Source organism: Heloderma suspectum, chromosome 1, assembly GCF_057233095.1.
Source record: "Heloderma suspectum isolate Gila_16-S chromosome 1, 16-S_ref, whole genome shotgun sequence".
NCBI classification, from domain to species: domain Eukaryota; kingdom Metazoa; phylum Chordata; class Lepidosauria; order Squamata; family Helodermatidae; genus Heloderma; species Heloderma suspectum.
Window position 1 is genome coordinate 359,249,735 of NC_139458.1, and position 17,855 is coordinate 359,267,589.

The 17,855-nt window shown below is 44.7% G+C and overlaps 1 protein-coding gene across 1 annotated transcript in view; it reads right to left on the reverse strand.

The window, feature by feature from the left end:
- The window catches only part of RPS6KA2 (ribosomal protein S6 kinase A2), a 186,090-nt gene that overhangs the window by 57,773 nt on the left and 110,462 nt on the right, over positions 1-17,855 (reverse strand). The window contains exons 6-9 of the mRNA XM_084827999.1: positions 17,003-17,109; positions 13,457-13,494; positions 10,575-10,717; positions 1,601-1,671 (exon numbers count right to left, since the gene is read on the reverse strand). Coding sequence (XP_084684125.1) covers positions 1,601-1,671; positions 10,575-10,717; positions 13,457-13,494; positions 17,003-17,109 — 359 coding nt within the window. The remainder of the gene's footprint in view (positions 1-1,600; positions 1,672-10,574; positions 10,718-13,456; positions 13,495-17,002; positions 17,110-17,855) is intronic.

The window sequence follows — 17,855 nt, forward strand, 5'->3', positions numbered from 1 at the left end:
AGTGTTCTTGTGAGGATAAAATGGAGAGTAGGAGGAGGACTACGTAAGCCACCTTGGGTTCCTTGCAAGAGGAAAAAAGGTGGGATATACATGTAATAAATAAATAAAACATCAGGGCATGTTGGAGGTAGGGGGGACCTTGGAGACTCAGGATCCAAAAGCCTCCCATTCCTCTGACAAGAGAGAAAAACTATGCAGCTCTGGAGCTGGTGCTGTTATTTTCCCCACCCCATCGAAACCAATGGCGGGGGGGGCGGAAGGATGACCAAGTACAAAAAATGGTGTGTGGGGGGAATCACCCACACCTTCTGCCATGGCTGGTGTGAGCTCAGCAGGGCTTAAGAAGTGGGGCTTCCCCTGCCACAGACTCCCCGCCCCCCCAACACATAAGAGTCCTCTAGGTGTTTCTAGGCATCAGCTTTCTCAGTGATAGTGTGATACAGAATGACAGTAGCTTGTTTTGCGCTGTCCTGTGCTGCTCCTGCTAGTCCATTTCGGGTAGCATGTATTAAGGAAGAGATTTTGCACTATTTCCAGGTGCACTGTGGGTGCCAGGTATATTCAACATGCCTGTATATCACATAAATATGACAATCACTGTGGAGAGCTGTCCTCTGGAAGTGCCCTTGCTCTGGTTCTCATTAAGGGGAGTTTGCAAGGATTACCCACGATAGGATGCATGGACGCGATTGCTGCAGTGGCTTCAGCAAACAGGGCAGATGATACCAGGGATATCAAAGACCCGCAGCGAAAAGTGGAGAGGAGCCCCAGTTCCCTGGCAATGGGAGAGGAAGTGACTAACTGTCCCACAGCTATGCTGATGGGTGCACATTGTCAGGGGGCTTGGAAGTCCTGCAGATTTCATGGAAGGGTAGGGAGCATGTGCAGGATGGAAGACTGGCTGGGATTCAGCTGGCCAAGGACAGTCCTCCCAGGGCTCCATTACAGCAAATCAGCAGTGAAGGAGAAGGAGAAATTGGGTGTGAACTAACTACCTTCCCTCTCTGAGGACCCACTAGGAGGTGTCCCACAGTGACTGGATGTCCACAGTTTCGTAGGTTTACATTCAAGTGTGCTTTGTGTATCTTCAAGGACTTTGGCATCGCTGGATAAAATAAATTCTTAAACTTCAGTCTATGCCTTCATAAGCCTTATTAATTTAATAAGCTTTTCACCATAGGAGTACTCTGGAAACTAGACTGGAGAGTCCTTTAAAAAAGTCCAAGCAAATGCAAGGGAGTAGATTTCAACAAGAGGGGAAATGGGGAGGAAGGACCCAGCAAGAATTCAGTTAATGTAGAGACATGCATGTAAACATACATGTGGTTTAGTGCACGTACACACACACACTTGCACACACATGCCAGTTATCAGCATTGTTAAAAGTTGATAGCTCTGACCATTTGCTAGGGGGGGAGATTTGTGCAACCCACTGTTGTATGCAGACCTCTGCACTGGGGCTTGTGTGGACCAAATCCCATAGAGGATATTTGACTTTCTCTGTGACTTTCTCCTATTGATTTTATACAGACAAATCTACTTAGTCTAAATCATGTATTCTGAGCAAAAGAACACCAGTAAGTCAGAGTTTATTACTCACTTGAGAATGAGAGCCATTGTCTCCTTTCTATCTTTCCCCTGGAAGGGCAATGACCCTGTCAGCATTTCAAACTGTAAACAAAGAACAACAGAGTCAATCAAATAAGAAGAACCAAAGAGCATAAACAAGACAAGTGCACGTATTCTGATGTTTTGTTCTAATAATGTTTGCTGCTCTGTTAATTCCCAATACAAATTAGCACTTAAACACACAGGCACCCATGTGAGCAAAAGGAGAGGACAGTCCCCTTCCCAATTTGCAGGCTTCCTAGAAGCAACTGGCTGTCCACTGCTGGAAATAGGATGCTGGATTACATAGACTTTTAGTGTGAATTAGCAGGCTGCTTCTTTACGTTCTTATAATGATTTAGAACAGCATTCCCCAACATGGGGCCCTCCAGATGTGTTGGACTACAATACCCATCAGTCGCCATGTCGGCTGGGGTGATGGGGGTTGTAGTCCAACACATCTGGAGGGTGCCAAGTTGGGGAAGGCTGATTTAGGACTAGAAGCATACAGTGGACCCCACAGACATGTCACATCATCCAGTGGGAGCAGCTTCTGAACAAGTCCCATGGAAAAGAACAGGAACTGTCCCCACAGCTACATAAGTCCCATCATTTCCAGCGGGCCACCTACAAGAGAGTCCTCAGTAATGTGTCTGGTGAAGTTAAGACATGACAAAAGCAGAAAGCTGTTAAAGCAAATAACGTTTACACTGGGAAGAAAAGAAATGACCAATATTAGATGAGCCATGTGGCAACCACCGTTATTCAGGATTGGTAAACTCTTGTTATTAGAAATAATAACTGCCAATAATTTAACTGAGTGTTAAGAATTCAGGGAATATAAGAATATCAGCAGCTATTATTTGGGAAGCTTAGTAAATCCATTCTAATACTTAAAGTCTTGCCAATTTTTTTGGTAGAAATGTGGGGTATAAATCGAATGAATAAATAAACATCAGAGCTAATACTGTAAATTTGTGCAGGCTGGGAGCAGATAAACAAAAATGAAGTTTTCTGTTCTATTAAAACTCTTGAAGTACTCAAACATGGTCAACTGTCTGAAACAGAATCCTGACCTGAAGGAGTTGTTTGTCTGACCCAGCATAGATTTTCTTGAGTTCTTGTATGTGCTGTCCTTTTTAAAAGATAACAAGAAGCAACACTTTTGACTTACATTATTTTTCAAGACCTTTGTAAATGCAGGGATGTGCTCTTGTGGCTGTTCCTGTTCACTTTGCTGCCTGAGGCAAAGAATAACATGGCACCCTGTCCCATTCTATATACAGAAGTCACTGGATTGGCTGTTGAAACTTACTCCAGTACTGGGGATGGGACAGCATCCTCCACTGCGCCTGAAGGCAGCAGGCTACCTTAGGGAGTGCAGGGCAGGCTGCACTGCACACAGCTCTCTCCTCCAACACCTTTCTGCCACCTCCCAGCATCTGCCACCTGAGGCGACTGCCTCACACTACCTAATGTCAGGGCTTGGTGACATGTCTTCACTGTACGCTTCTAGCTCGAAATCAGCCTTCACAGAGGAAGATAGTTCCTCCCTCCTTTCTCAAGTTAGCTAGCTTGATGTATAGTGGTTTAAGCATTATCAGTGCCATGCTAACATCTGCTGTGCTTTGATTAAAACAAATTATAATTAGATACTAAATCTAATTTAAATATCTCAAAGTACATCTTTTAGTTCCATTTTGGTAAATGAAAGTAATAAAAGAGACAATACAGCCTCTAAGGAATAGCTGTTCTAGATGTGCTTTGACAGTAAAATGGCTTTTAAAAAGCTGTACAAAATTCAAAATGGGTAGCAAGAAGCATTACATGAGCTCCAAAGGAATTGTTATTTTTCGTTATTGAAATTAATGGAAATGAGCTCAAGTTGTTATTTACTCAGAACAGCAAATGGTCCACTTCCAATGCTGAATCTGCTGCTAATGAAGTACAATGGCCTGATTCAGACAAAATGGGAAACCACGGTTTCCCACTACATGAGCAAGCCTGCCAAGCCTGGCATTCACTTGCACACTCCCCTACCCATTTTTCCATGCCAAAAGGGAGGAAATCAAAAGCTTCCATTCTCCATTTTAAAGTAATGCCAGTTCCCTGTGACATCTAAACTGTGGTAAAAAAAGATGGATGAAACTTGCAGTTGAAGAGCAATATGTTTCCAAATTGTTCAGGGAAGCAACACACATGTTTTGAAGAAACAGTGACTGGACTACAGAAGAGAAAAGAAAATGTTCAAGTACTTGCTAATATTCTGAATGGGTGAAAATTCAAAAAGACGAAAGAAAGACAGCATGTTGTTATTTAACCTGTGCAAGACAGAAGATATTTTTGGGAAAGAAACCAGTTTCTTAAAAGGATGTGCAGTTCCATCTATCACTGCAGGATGGCAGTGTTTACCAGCAAAGTGTGATACTTACCCGACGGTGTAGGCCGACTACTGGAAAAGCATCATTTTTATGGATGTTTGGAAAATACAATAATTTTCTATGAATACTGAAGCTTATCACAAAAGGGCTACTGAAGACTGAAATTGGAGTTTCTGTTCAACACACAAGATCTGACTGTCTATATAATAATTAGCTGAAGATATTGTTTGCTTTGCTAAAGACAGATTATTCTAGCTGTTCACGCAGAATATTGTTGTGAATAAAGTAAAAAGGTTTCCCTTATGTCATATGCTGATCAAAAGTATTTCTGAAGAGCAGCGACATGAAACAAGACTATGAGGTCAATAGGGCTCTAATGGAACAGAATGGAGTATCCTGGAAAAAGACATGGCTGCCAGGCTGGAAATCTGAACAGGAGCACTCCATTTTGTTGCAGCTTTCAACTTGTTGTAATAGAACAGGCATCACCATTTTCAGAAGAGGAGACAGGAGAAGGGAAAACAACGTTAACATTTACAGCCAGAAGGATTTGATATTATCTGAAGGGGTTACTTTGCGAAGGAAAGTTGGAGAGAAAAATAGACATTCTTCTAAGGTGACCACTTATGCATTGCCAAAAAAGAGGAAATTCATTACCAAAAAAGGGGACACCGACTTGCATAACATTTGCACATGCAAGTTTATATGTATAGGTGAAAATTTAGAAATAATAAGTATTATTTCAATAGAAATATAAGGCATGTCACCAAGGTGGAGAAGACTGACCAGACAGCTTGTGTGCCTGCTCAGTCTGCTCTCCAGGTGTTAACTGCTGATGGACAAGGGCAAGGTCCCTGGCTGCTCTCCTTCCTTATGGGTCTTTGACTTTAAACCACACTTGGACTGAACAGTCTATCAAACAGAGGACACCTTCAAATAGAGAACCGCCTGTAAAGCAGGATACCTGAGCACCCTATGTTTCCATTAGACGCTTTAAACTATATCACTAAAAAGTAAGAAATACTGTATATAAAGCCTTTTTCAGATAGAGTGGGGGAAATAGTCTATTTAAACATTAAATATATGACACATTTTCCCTTCTTTTTAGTACTCTTGTGTCCAGATAATCTAAAAGCAATGGCTGAGGTATATTAATTTGGTGCAAGATACTGTCTGACACTTTCTAAGGTTGCTTGGGCACAAAACTACTGACTGATACTTTTTAAGGTCACTGTACTCTGTTGTTTGAGGCTGAGGACACTGGAATGATTGGCAGATCCATCAGGATTCACACAGGGGGAAATCAAGCAAGCGAAGGTTCAGCTCGGAAAAAAACACAATAGTTCACACAAAATGCACAGCAACCTGCAGGTGACTGGTCAGAGTGCAATGTCCTTTCAGAAAAGTATTTCATGACTTGCATAAGAGAGAAAGAAACACAGAGGGGAAAAGTCAACTCTTCAGGCCCTACAGAGAACATTTGCTGCAGCCTTATTGTCACTTGCATATCGGAAACCCTCAAACTCGGAGGCTTCTGAGATTTCTATACCTTGCCAGGCTGAAGCTGGCAGGGTGGGAGGAGCAGCAGAGGCAATTTTTGCCTCCCCACCCTCCAATCTCTGCTTTTTTCATTAGATGGGCTTTTCAGCCCATGTAGTGAGGGAACTTCGGAGGGAGAGAGAAGGAGGCTGGAGGAGGCTCAGGATAAATTGTATCCTGGCTTTTCTGGTCTCCCCCCTCCCCTCCCCCTGGACTGCCCCTTTTTCCTCTCTCCGAGGTCGATTTTCTGACCTTGTAAAGGCAGCTGGTGCTGTTCTTTCCATGCTGGCTGCGAGGGGGTGGGGGAGGGGGGAAGATTGCTGACTCCAACTCTGGAGTGGGGAATCTGAACCATCCTATGTGTCAGGATTGGGCCCAGGGTCCCTGTGGAATCCGAAAATTCTGAATCAGATTCAGAGGCAGAATTAGGAGAAGATCTGGGTCAGAGAGCGGGGGAGGAAATTCCCCAAGAGACTCCAGGAGTCAGAGAAGGATCTTCTCAAAGGCATGATAACCAGTTGTGCCAGGCACAGATACCACTTCTCCCTTCTGTGGGAAAGCAGAAACTCAGAGGGAAGCGTTGGCAGACGCAAGAGCCCACGGTCGCTCAAAGGGGGTGGAGCATATGAGGGAACTGAGATGCTCTGCCAGATTAGCCACTCACTGGAGTCAACAGAGGGAGGACCCGCCCGGAAGGAGGGACTGAGGAAGTCCTTCAAGTTCTGTGTAAGTCGCCTAATGTTAGTTTACTGGCAACTCTTTTACTCCACTGAAGTCTTTCTCAGTTAGAGAACCCAGGATTAGCTCATTAGGCCCAGCGCAGTTTTGGCCAAGTACTGAGTCTGTATTGTCTGAAAGACTAGCTGTTAGTATACTAAAAGGCTATTGACTTGAAGATTGGGTCTCTGCCTAGTGACTGCATAGCAGGAGTGCTCATAGATCGGACACTATGGTCCCTGGGACACTCACCCAGGGACCATTGGATTGTGAGCCTCATTTTGAGCCTTCTGTCTCAAAAGGGATGTGGAGAGGAAATGTGTGAATTGGCTCTGTGACTGGTGGGTCATTATGAATCCTGGATTTGGGGAAAGTCATTATTCTGAACCCTGAATGAAAAGGGGGGCTCTTAAGCAGCCTTCCCCACCCAGGCACCCTCCAGATGTGTTGGACTACAACACACCATAATCCCCATGGCCCTGCTGGCTGAGGATGCTGAGAATTGTAGTCTGACACATCTGGAAGGTACGAGGCTGAGGAAGGCTGCTCTGGAATATGTGTCCTAAAATGGACCTTCATTCAACTGGCCACAGTCTTTGATATTTGTTGGTTAGTTTGTTTAATTTATATTCCACCTTTCCAAAAACTGGTGCTCAAGGGCGGCTAACAATAAAATCCAGATCGACAAAATCTTAATTAAAACATAAAAGGAAATAAATTGAAAACACAATAAAATAAATAAACAGCACAAACCAATTAACCTCCTTCTAACCCTCAACTTCAGCAACAGACCATCTGCTCTGAATAAAAAAGACTTGCCTGAATGAAAACCTCATTGCCTGCTGGCGGAAGGACAACAGAGTGGGGGCCAACCTAGCCTTCCTGGCAGGGAGTTCCAGAGCCTGGGAGCAGCCACCAAGAAGGCCCTCTCTCGTGTCTCCACCAAATGTGCCTCTGATGATGGTGGAGAGAAGGGCCTCTCCTCCGAAGATCTTCAAACCTCACAGGCTCATATGGGAGAAGGTGATCTTTCAAGTAGCCCATTCCCAAGCTGTAGAGGGCTTTATAATGCATAACCAGCACTTTGAATTGTGCCCGGAAAGAGACCAGTAGCCAGGGAAGCTGTTGTACCAAGGAAGCCACATGATCCCTGTAACCAGCTCTGGACCAGCTGTAGGGGTAAGATCCTGTAATCCCTGCAGGTGGACTAGAAGTCAATTATAGACATGGTCACATTTTGGAGGTTAAGGGCAATTTCAGCAGACACAGGACTATCAGAACTACCTCTTAACTTGTCCTTGGTGTCCTCCCTACTTGCCCACCTCCTAAGGTTCTTCCAGATGGAAGGCTGCTAGAGCTCCCACTCAAAAAGACATTGTGCAGCTATGGCACCTTTTCCTCCTCAACGGATTTTGTTTTTGGAAAGAAAAAAATGGAAGAAGCACTGCAAAAACATGGGACACCTGCAAGAGGAAGAAGATTTTTTTTGACCCCCCATTAAATTCCATGAATGGGGCTGGACGATGGCATGATAAATGCCTTGCCTGCACCCCTAGTAGACTTGGGTGCCCTGTTTTCTTCCCCATACAGCCTCCATTTCCTTAAACACGAGCTTCCAGTTTCAGAATAACTGGACAGCCCCTTTAGGATTCTGAGGAGACCAAGGAAGGGTGGCTTAATTTCTTTGCCTTTTGACCTCTCTTTTTACACTAATTCAGCTGGCTGTAAACCAAGGCTCTCGTTTCCTAGCAACAGCATGTTATGGATTACAAGGCTGGGCTTCTCTAATGAATTATAGCTGCAGCGAAAGCAGAAATGGTTGCCCTCTCCAACTCTGGACTGGATCAGATGTTAAGAAGTATGAAATCATAACAGTATGGAAGCGTGGAGAGCCGCAACTGAGGAGGGCACAGCAGGAACATTGCTGGAACTGCAGACTCCCAGGGACAGAGCCTCAGAGGAGGAGGGGGGAATTATTGGATGAGATGAAGGGGAGTTCCACTGTCAAAGCAGTCCCTGGATTGCTTGGCAGGAGAATTAGAGGTAGAATTGATACGTTTGTCAAACTGGGGGAAAAGGAGAGCTGGAAGGACAGATCCTCACCTGCTGGAACTCTAGAGATGACCCTGTGGGAAATCCCCCAAGGGCGTACCCTAATGACATTATCCTACACCCTCAATTAAGCATGGGAGCAGAAAGGGTCTCAGGAAGATACTGGTGTATTTTATCTTGTGTGGGTTGGTAGTAGACTTTAATCCTAGATAAAAAAAATGGCTACCAGTGCCCCACAGACTCCAATAACTGGAACATCTCAGGTTCCCCACACTCAGGTTACTGTGAGAAGTTGGGACTGTAAGCTGCATAAACCACATCAATACCAATAATGATGAGGACAAAGAAGAGGCAGATAAAACTATAAAAACCACAGAACAGGCAGAAGCAACATTACCATTTAAAATGCCTTGACAATTTTTTTAAAAAGTCTTAAGATTCTAATGTCGGCTCCAGACATACTGCTTTTGGGAGGGTATTCAAAAGTCATGGCACCACCACAGTAAAGGCCCTATTGATACATAACATACTCTCCCCTATCTCACTAATGGCACAATCCTATGGGGATAGTTGGCCGGTGACTATCCAATGCAGGGCAGGCAGAGGGCGGAGGGGATCTTTTCCACCCTGCATTTGTGGCTAAATGGCTTCTGCTGTCCCCACCCCTCCCCGCCCCCTGGAATGCCCCTTTTCCCCTGCTCCACACTGCTCTTCCAAGCACAGAGCCGGGGATGAACTGCACTGCCTATGAGGGGGAGGAGGGGAGGCTTTTTTTGGGAACCAACCTTGGAGTGCTGGCTCTGAGGTCGGTTCCCAAAGCCCAAAAAATCCTATGGCCATCTAGCTGCAATTTGGTAGCCATAGGATGGCGCCCTAAGTGACTCTTATTCTATTCCAAGTCGTTGTCAGTTCCTGACTTATCCCATTCTTATTTTGTTCATTCACTACAACAACCTTTGGGCAGTGACCATATCACTTATGTGCTCTTCATAACATCTGGCTTCCTGCTGTTGCTAAATAAACCCATAGTAGTGGCAATACTAGCAGCAGCAGCAATATAGAAAAGATCAAGAGGCACATACCTCTGAGGAAGATGCAGATGCTTTTGTTTGTTTAACAGACTCATATCTTCCTTAGAATTTGCTATATGTTTTAACTCTCTCTACATTACATTTTAAGAGGAAAGAGGGCTGAAATATGGAAGCGCTCCTGTGTTACATAAACATAACACAGGAAGTTGCCCTGAAATCTTATTGTTGATTCTTACTTTGCATTTTGTACTCAGGTGCAGATACCAAAATAGAAAATACATATGCACCTCCTCAAGCTTTAAGCGTGTGAAATGTTGCAAATCTGAAATGTCTCTCTTAAAAATACTTGGAACCAAGGCCAAGGAAAGTATCAGGCCCCAGGGTAATTGCTACGTCTGTCTCATCACACCATCTTGAATCCACATTAGCAGCAAACTTCACACCGTCCCTAAACATAGGCAAGGATTGCTACATTTTTCTGACCTTGTTCTGCCCATTTCTTTGGCATGGGAAGATGTCTCATATTAATCAGTCACAGCACCGTTCTTAAAGAGGACCAGACTGAGAAAGAAAGAAATTAGGGAAGGGCCATGGCTCGGTGGCAGAGCACATGCTTTGCATGCAAAAGGTCCCAGGTTCAATCTCCGGCATCTCCAGTTAATGGGATCTCTAGGGTGGGGAAAGACCTCTGCTTGAGACCGCTGGCCACAGTAGACAGTGCTGGGCCGGAGAAGGACCATTGGTCTGACTCAGTATAAAATAGTTTCGTATGGCTGGATCCAGACTTAGTCATACTCAGAGTAGACCCACAGATTTCAATGGGACCTAATTCATGACTAACTTTGTTGTTGTTGTTGTTCAGTCGTTCAGTCGTGTCCGACTCTTCGTGACCCCATGGACCACAGCACGCCAGGCCCTCCTGTCCTGCGCTCTCTCCCGGAGCGTGCTCAAGTCCATATTCATTGCATCCGTGATGCTATCTAGCCATCTCATCCTCTGCCATGACTAACTTAAGTCACATCAATTTCAGTGGGCCCACTTGAAGTATGACCAAGTCTGGATCCAACCCAAAGTAATTATAAATGTCAGGAGATAATTGGTTTTCCCTACTAATACCACACAAATGGCCAAGAAACTTCCATTCATGTCTGCGCTGCTTAGAAGTAGCTTAATAACTGTTTGATGTGAAATATCAGAGTCCCCCAGCCCAAACCAATCAATCCCAAAACAAGAATTGACTCATTACCATTAGGACACCAAAGGACCACCAGTCCGCACTGTGTGTGTGCCCTCGCCGGTTGACTACCTCCGGGGCCATGTACTCTATCGTCCCACAGAATGAATAAGCTCTCTTGTCATGGTCAATGGCTTCCTTGCTCAGGCCAAAATCTAAATAAACAGAAAAAACCTGAGTATGTGATATAAGTTTAATTATCGTCACCTTGAATACTTTGATCAAGCACAGCAGCATAGGAAACTAACAGTGCAATCCTACACATATTTACTCAGGAATACATACCACTGAGTTCAGTGGGACTTGCACATAGCCTGAGAGTCAAACTATGTATTACATTAAATGCACAATGTGTAGCTCCGTCTGTTGTTGTTGTTTTTTACTTAACAGCACATGGGTGGAGGTCGGTTCAGCCTGGGACCACAACACACGGGGAAGTGAGGTTTAACCCTCCCCCACTGCGATCCCGACAAAGATTTCCCTCCTGTGCACCAATTAGGGTAAGACAACACATATCCCACTGGCACCAATTAGAGGATTTTTCAAACCTAAATTGGTGCACAGGCAGTGGGGTGGGGGATCTTTGTTGGGATCACAGTGGGAGAGGGAAGAATTAAACCTCCTGGCCTTGGGTGCTACAGTCCCAAGCCAGATCGGGGCCACCATGCTTACTACGACATAAACAAACAGACAGACAGAGCAAGACAGTATGCATTAAGCATAATATGGGGTGGGCAACTATATACTGGTAGGAGCTGGGTGATCCTCCCCAGCCCTCCATTGTCCATATGAAGTTAGGGGGCATGGCCATACCTCTGACAATGGGGTGTAGTCACACACCCGGACATCATTTGGTTCCTGGAAGATGCCAGGACCATCCTCCCAATGTGGCCACCAGGAACTGGCTTTCCCTGCCCCATGTCTTCTCCTCTGGGGAGAGGATGGAGGGCAGGCAAAACATTTGGTTCCTGGCAGCCAAACTGGGAGGATGATTCTCCTCATGCACCTGCTGGGAACTGGCTTCACCTGCTCTGCACCTTCTCTCTCTGGGAAGAGGATGTAGGGCAGGTGAAGCTGCCACTCCTCTAACCAAATTTCTCTGCATGCTACTCACCCTCCATTGGGAAGGGGAACAGCACACAGGGGAATCCCCTTGTTATCTCCAATCACAGACTGGAGATAACAAGGGGATTCCTCTCCCACCAACCCCCTTGCCAAGCTCCACCCCAGTAGCCTCCAGGCCAGGGAATGGAGCTTGGTGAAGGGGTGGGGCCTGCTGAGGGGAAGGAGGGGGCCTGCTGAGGAGCCCAAGCCTCCCCGGGCCAGATAGGCAACCTCCACAGGCCGGATTTGGCCCATGGGCTAGAGGTAGTCCTCCCCTGACATAACATTTTTAAAGACTTCTATTATATATCTAGAAAATGAAAAATCCCCCGACATAATATGTAGTTCAACCCTAAGGCTGCAATCCTGAACACATTTACTAAGGAGTGAGCACTTCTGACTCTGAGTAAACATGCACAGGCTTGTGCTATAAGTGAAGTATAATATTTCTGGATAAGAGACAAAGACTTGATTTAGCTCTAAGTTTGCTTACATCATTTATTAGTCCTTTCTCCAGAAGAACCATACTCAAGGCAATGTATAAAGAGAAGAAAATTAAAACCATATAAATCCTAGAGGCTAAAATTTAAAGTTTAGACATTTCTAAAAAAGTTAAGGACTCTCATAGGTGCTGTGCTCAGCTAGTGGCCCTGGATGACTTCCATTAGCAGATACAACTGTCACATTAAATTGCGCCTGGAGAAGCACTCCAACGTGGATCCTTCCAGAAAGTGGCCAGGCTTGACTTCTGGTGAATCTGCAGTGAGAAGGAGCTCCCCAATGAAGGGGCAGCCCCTGAGAATACCTGTCTTCATGCCCCTGCTGTCTGACTCTGATGCACAGATGAAATTAAGAAGAGGGCACCCTTGGTTGTTCTCAGAGAGCATAGTGCAGTGGTGGGGATCCTCTTTCAGCCTGAGGGCCAAATTCAATTACAGAGAAGCTCTTGGGAGCCACACTCTGGTGCCAGGCAGGGCTGGAGGCGAAAGGAGCAAGGCCCAAACCCCAGCCTGTTGTAGCTTAACGCTCTTACTGCCAGTTGCTAAGCCTTCGGAGAGGCATGTCAACCTTTCAGGATGGGAAAAAACTGCATAAAAGCCAAGAAACCACTAAACTGTTGGTGGTTGGGGGGGAGGGAGTGGGGCCACTGGGGAACCCCAGAGGGCCAGACTGGGATCCCAAGAGGGCTAGATTTGGCCCCCAAGCCCAAGGTTCCCCATCCCCATCATAATGGCACACCAAGGAGGCAGAGTCTAAATTATGTTTGCCTTAAGCCATTTAAGGCTTTACAGACTAAAGCCAAACCTTGAATTGTGCCAAAAGAGAACAGGAAGCCAATGCAGAGGGAGACAATGCATTGATGTAACGTGCTCTCAGATCTTCTCTCTCCATTAAGCAGGACCAGCTCCAAGTCTGAGTGGGCTCTTGCGCAACATGTCTTCTGGTGGGTCCCCTCCTCTGTCAGTGGGCCTTGCAGGCTTTTCTGGCTGTGGTGCCAGTGCTTCCAGCAGCACTGGGAGGCTGTATCTAACCACCCTTTCAATTTCCCACAACACCCCAGAAAGTCACTAAGTCAGAAGCATTGTGGGAAATTAAAAGAATGACTAGATCTGGGTGTTGCTTGGAGTTCCAGGCCAGGAAAAAATGATTAATGAGGGCAAGGAAGGCAACGGCAGCGGGGCCCTGGCACCTGCTCAAGAATCCAGGAACTGATGCTGACCATGCCATCAGGAGGATATGAGGGGTAGAATTCAGTGCAGATGTAGCTACAGCAGAAAAATGCTACACACCTGTAATCTTAATGTGCCCTTCCTCATCTAGAAGAATGCTGGAAGACAATACAGTGAAAAGTTTAGGGCAAATGTAAAATGTATTAAATAAAAGCAGGAGATGTATAATTGTTACATAATAAGTCTAATTCAGCATGATGAAAGTCATAGTCTCTTCATTTTTATCTCCCCACCCCACCCCACCCCTGCACCTCCATCCTCTGAGGTCAATTCTACATATTCCTTCTTGTTCATTCATCAGGGAGAGACAGAAGAAGAGCTGTGTGTAATCCCTCCACCCCAAGATTATTATCATTATTTTTAAAGAAAATGCTTACAAAGCTGCAACAGTAACTCTCATACATTGTTGTCTTTTGCAGTGCAAGGTAACTTGAAAGGAAATGATGTTCCACAGAACATTTGTAGGCTGGGAACAGATCGTTACGGAGTGCAAATGAATAATGATTACTGACAGTTGTCGCTACTATTATTCAATGACTGGGCATGGTGGCTTATTTTCCTTCCCTATGCATGCCAGTCGCAAGCTGCCAACTTAGCATAATTACCCTCCCTGGGCGCAAGGATGTTGCGATGTCCGAACCCAGCAAGGGTGGCTGGCTGGGGTGGTTTACAAACCATCCTGCAACCCTAGAACAAGGGTAATTATGCTAACTAGATGGCTCACGACCAGCACACGTGGGATAGAAAAATAAGCCACCATGGCTTATTCTCCCTCCATTATTGTGTGAACCTGCCCAATAAACCATGGCTTATCTCCCCCACCTGTTGCTTTTCTGACAAAGCTTGCTTATCCAAATAATAGTTGTACACCACTCATGTGTATATAATCCTTGCTTCTCAACAACACTTTATTGGAGAAAACAGTGCAGTTCTTATGATGTCTTTATCTGTGTCTTAGCTTGGAGGAGGAGAAAGATAGCACTCCCATGGTCTTCTGTGGAAAACAGAAAATTAATCTACATTGGCATTTGTTTTTCTGCCCTGAACGGCCCTTCTAAACCTTCCTGAAAGAGAGGGGGAGATTGTCACTGGGGACATTACTTGCCAAACAGAAAGCAGTGTCTCCTGAAAAACTGAATGTATTTACCAGAAATTAGCCAGCATGGTCCTGGAAATGTAAGCCAAAGGAGGAGCATGAACAAGTGTGGGTTGGCGAAGAGAACACTCAGCCTTTCTGTCATGGGCAGATGTAAGGCCCAAGGGCTACATCCAGTCCACCAAGATTTTCCCCCCAGGAAAGCACTTCCCCCAGGAGTATGCAGCTGTGGTAGTTGGCCAACTTAGATCCATGTTCCCTTGAGTAGGTTCAATACCCAGGAAAAGACAGGGAGACAAAGATACCTTGCAGTAAGTAGTTCTTAACTTGCTTTTATTTACAGGCTGGAGTAATCCCTTCGAATCCCTCTCCCAAGAGTACCCTGCTCCACTATTGCTCTATCCTGCAGGGATTGTGGTCAGGCCATCAAGCTAGGTGGCTTGATGGCTGACAAGCTGCTCTTTTGCTGAGCCCTCCATGGAAGCAAAGATGTGTAGGAGAAACCACCAACTTGCTCCACTTGATTCTATTTCTGGTCTCAACTGCCACCTTTGATCTCCCTGGCTTCCATGCTTTTATGCCCTTGTTGCTGCAGTGGCCACAAGGTCTAGTCAATCAAGCCGATTTCCAGTCACCTTTGGGCCTAGAAATAGTCATCTGGGCTTCATCTGGGGTGTGGTGCCTAGCCACTGAATCTAGACTACGTCTCAAGTTGCCAGGATTGCATGGCTGTAGTTGCTTCCCTTGCCATCCATCCTCTGGGTGCGCTCTGAGTTGGGGAGTGCACCTAATCAGAGACATCTATAGCTGACTTGCCATTCAGTGGCAGTTCGGTGAAACATAATGGACTGGATATGGGCATATGCGCATGGGGGGAGTTGTGCTCTTCATCTTTAATTACACCACAAAGAATAGCCAAAAGGAGCTTGTAACCTTTGCACAACCACATATTAATCTGCAATGGATGCAATATCTGGAGAAGAAGACTTTGTCATAGAAAAATGTAGCAGTTTGGATTCTGGGAAAAATTACTTATACTCTGGAGAGATCATGTATCTTCAGGTCAATGGCCCTGCCAACATCTTCGTGGCTAATTTAGAACAATGCTTTCTCAGCTCCTGTCCTCCAAAGCCTCTCTTCTCTCCCTGGGAGACACTGATGACATTTTTATCATCTGAATCCATGGACAGGAGGTGCTTGAGAAGTTCCATCAGGACTTCAATAATTTTCATGGCACCATCAATCTGAGCCTAGACCAGTACACACAATAGGTTCACTTTCTGCACACTACTGTGCAACTACATAATAGGCAGAGAAGCATCATCTTATGTTTTTTAAAAAAAAACCCTTTTGGCCACTACACATACTACTTACATCTTCTAGTTTCCATCAGAACGTATCACAAAAACCATTCCCTACAGAGCCAAGCCCTACAATTCAATCACCTCTGTTCAGACTTGTCAAACATACACTTACATTTTAAGGATTTACAACAGGCATTTCTCAGACTACAATACCCATTCAATGAAGTGAAAAAACAGATCAACATAATACCCAGGAATAATCTACTGCAGAATGGACCTCAAAGAGAAAATGACAGAACACCATGTGTTGTCATCTATAAAAAGGTAAAGGTAAAGGTGTCCCCAACCAGTCATGTCCAGCTCCCAGCTAAAACCACTCAAACATACCATCAATGATCTATATCCCACCCTGGACAATAACACTTCCCCCTCTGGACTTAGGTGGTAGGCCTGTACTTGCTTACAGGCAGCCCCTGAATCTAAAAGAGCTATGCACTAGCAACAACCAGCCATGTAACAGAGATACAGATATAGGGACCAGAGCAGGCAGTAGACTCAGATGCCAACTATATCTCTGTGTTTATTCTGTCAGCACTATTGCAGGACCTAGTACTGTCAACCACAATATCAGCAGTGGATTCACTTGCTCGTCTTCCAATGTGATACATGCCATCATCTGCCAGCAATGCCCTTCTGCATTCTGCATAAGACAAGCAGGCCAGTCTCTACACAAAAGAAAAAATGGACACATATCCAACATCAGAAATGGCAATTTCAAAAACCTGTGGAGGAACATTTTAGCCTCCCAGGACACTCTGTCACTAACCTTAAAGTAGCCATCCTGGAACAAAAGAACTTAAACAAGAGACTGCTGCATTGCAATTTATTAAATCAGGATAAAAGTTTTCTTATCACACGACACATCTTAATTTACTTACCAACGCCAGGATGTCTGTGTTATCACCACCAACTGTTTTTGTGAATGGGCACTATCAGTAACATAATTATCACTGTCTCTACTTTCTGCATTTCATTTCTCCCTGACTGCACTGTTTATAACCTCCCCCACCCCGCCCTGCCACATCTCTTAGATTTTAAGGTGCCACAAGAGTCTTTGTTGGTTATGGTGCAGGATCTCATGGGCATTTTGTGATCAAAACACAGTAAGTCCATTTAAAATCTTCACACATGCATTTCTGCACTTACTTTTCTGGCTTCAAATCCCTGTAAATAATCCCAAGTCCATGGAGATGATCTAAAGCCAAGGCCAGCTCAGCTAAGTAGAACTTAACATCTTCTTCTGTAAACATTACCTAGGGAGAAACAGAAAAGTGGAGTATTTAATGGGCAAGAGTGGACTTATTTGTATGGATTTTTCACTAGGAAACAATGACAATACATTGGTCCAACAAATACAGCTAATAGCAGATAGAACAAAAGATTCTTTTGTTCTATCTTTATGCTTCAGACTTTAATTACTGCTTCAGCCTTTCAAAACCAAAGAGCTGGAAGCTAGAATCAATCAAATCAGAGACATTTTTATCATATATATCAAATATGGGGCTGTGCCCCGTTTCTTAAACAAAAGGCTCCAGACCATCTGTAAATCCAGTGGATAGCATTTCCTTTCTAAATCTTACAAAATATGTTTACTGCTAAGACGTTACAAATCAAAAACCTTAGCAAATGAAAAACAAATAGGGGTGATGTTGTTTCCCCCCAAATGTGCAGAGTCACAATTTTTCCAGCTGAAGAATTGTTCATAAACTGTTTTTTTAATTTTAATTTTGGTCAAGTCCACCAAATATGGAGGAAAACCTTTTGGGGGGAATAAGTAGCAGGAGCAATTTTGAGCAGCTGTGACAAAGAGGCCACATTTACTTTTTAATGTATAAACTTACATTTTGCTTCTCTTCAAACTGTGTTCTTTACAAAGCTATTATTTCTGGGCTTTAAGGGCATTTGTAATGTTCTGTTACCCAGTGTAATGATGATCGGTGATTAATCCTCCTCACACCAACAAGTGTGGATATCTTGTTTTTCTCATTACTTAAACAGC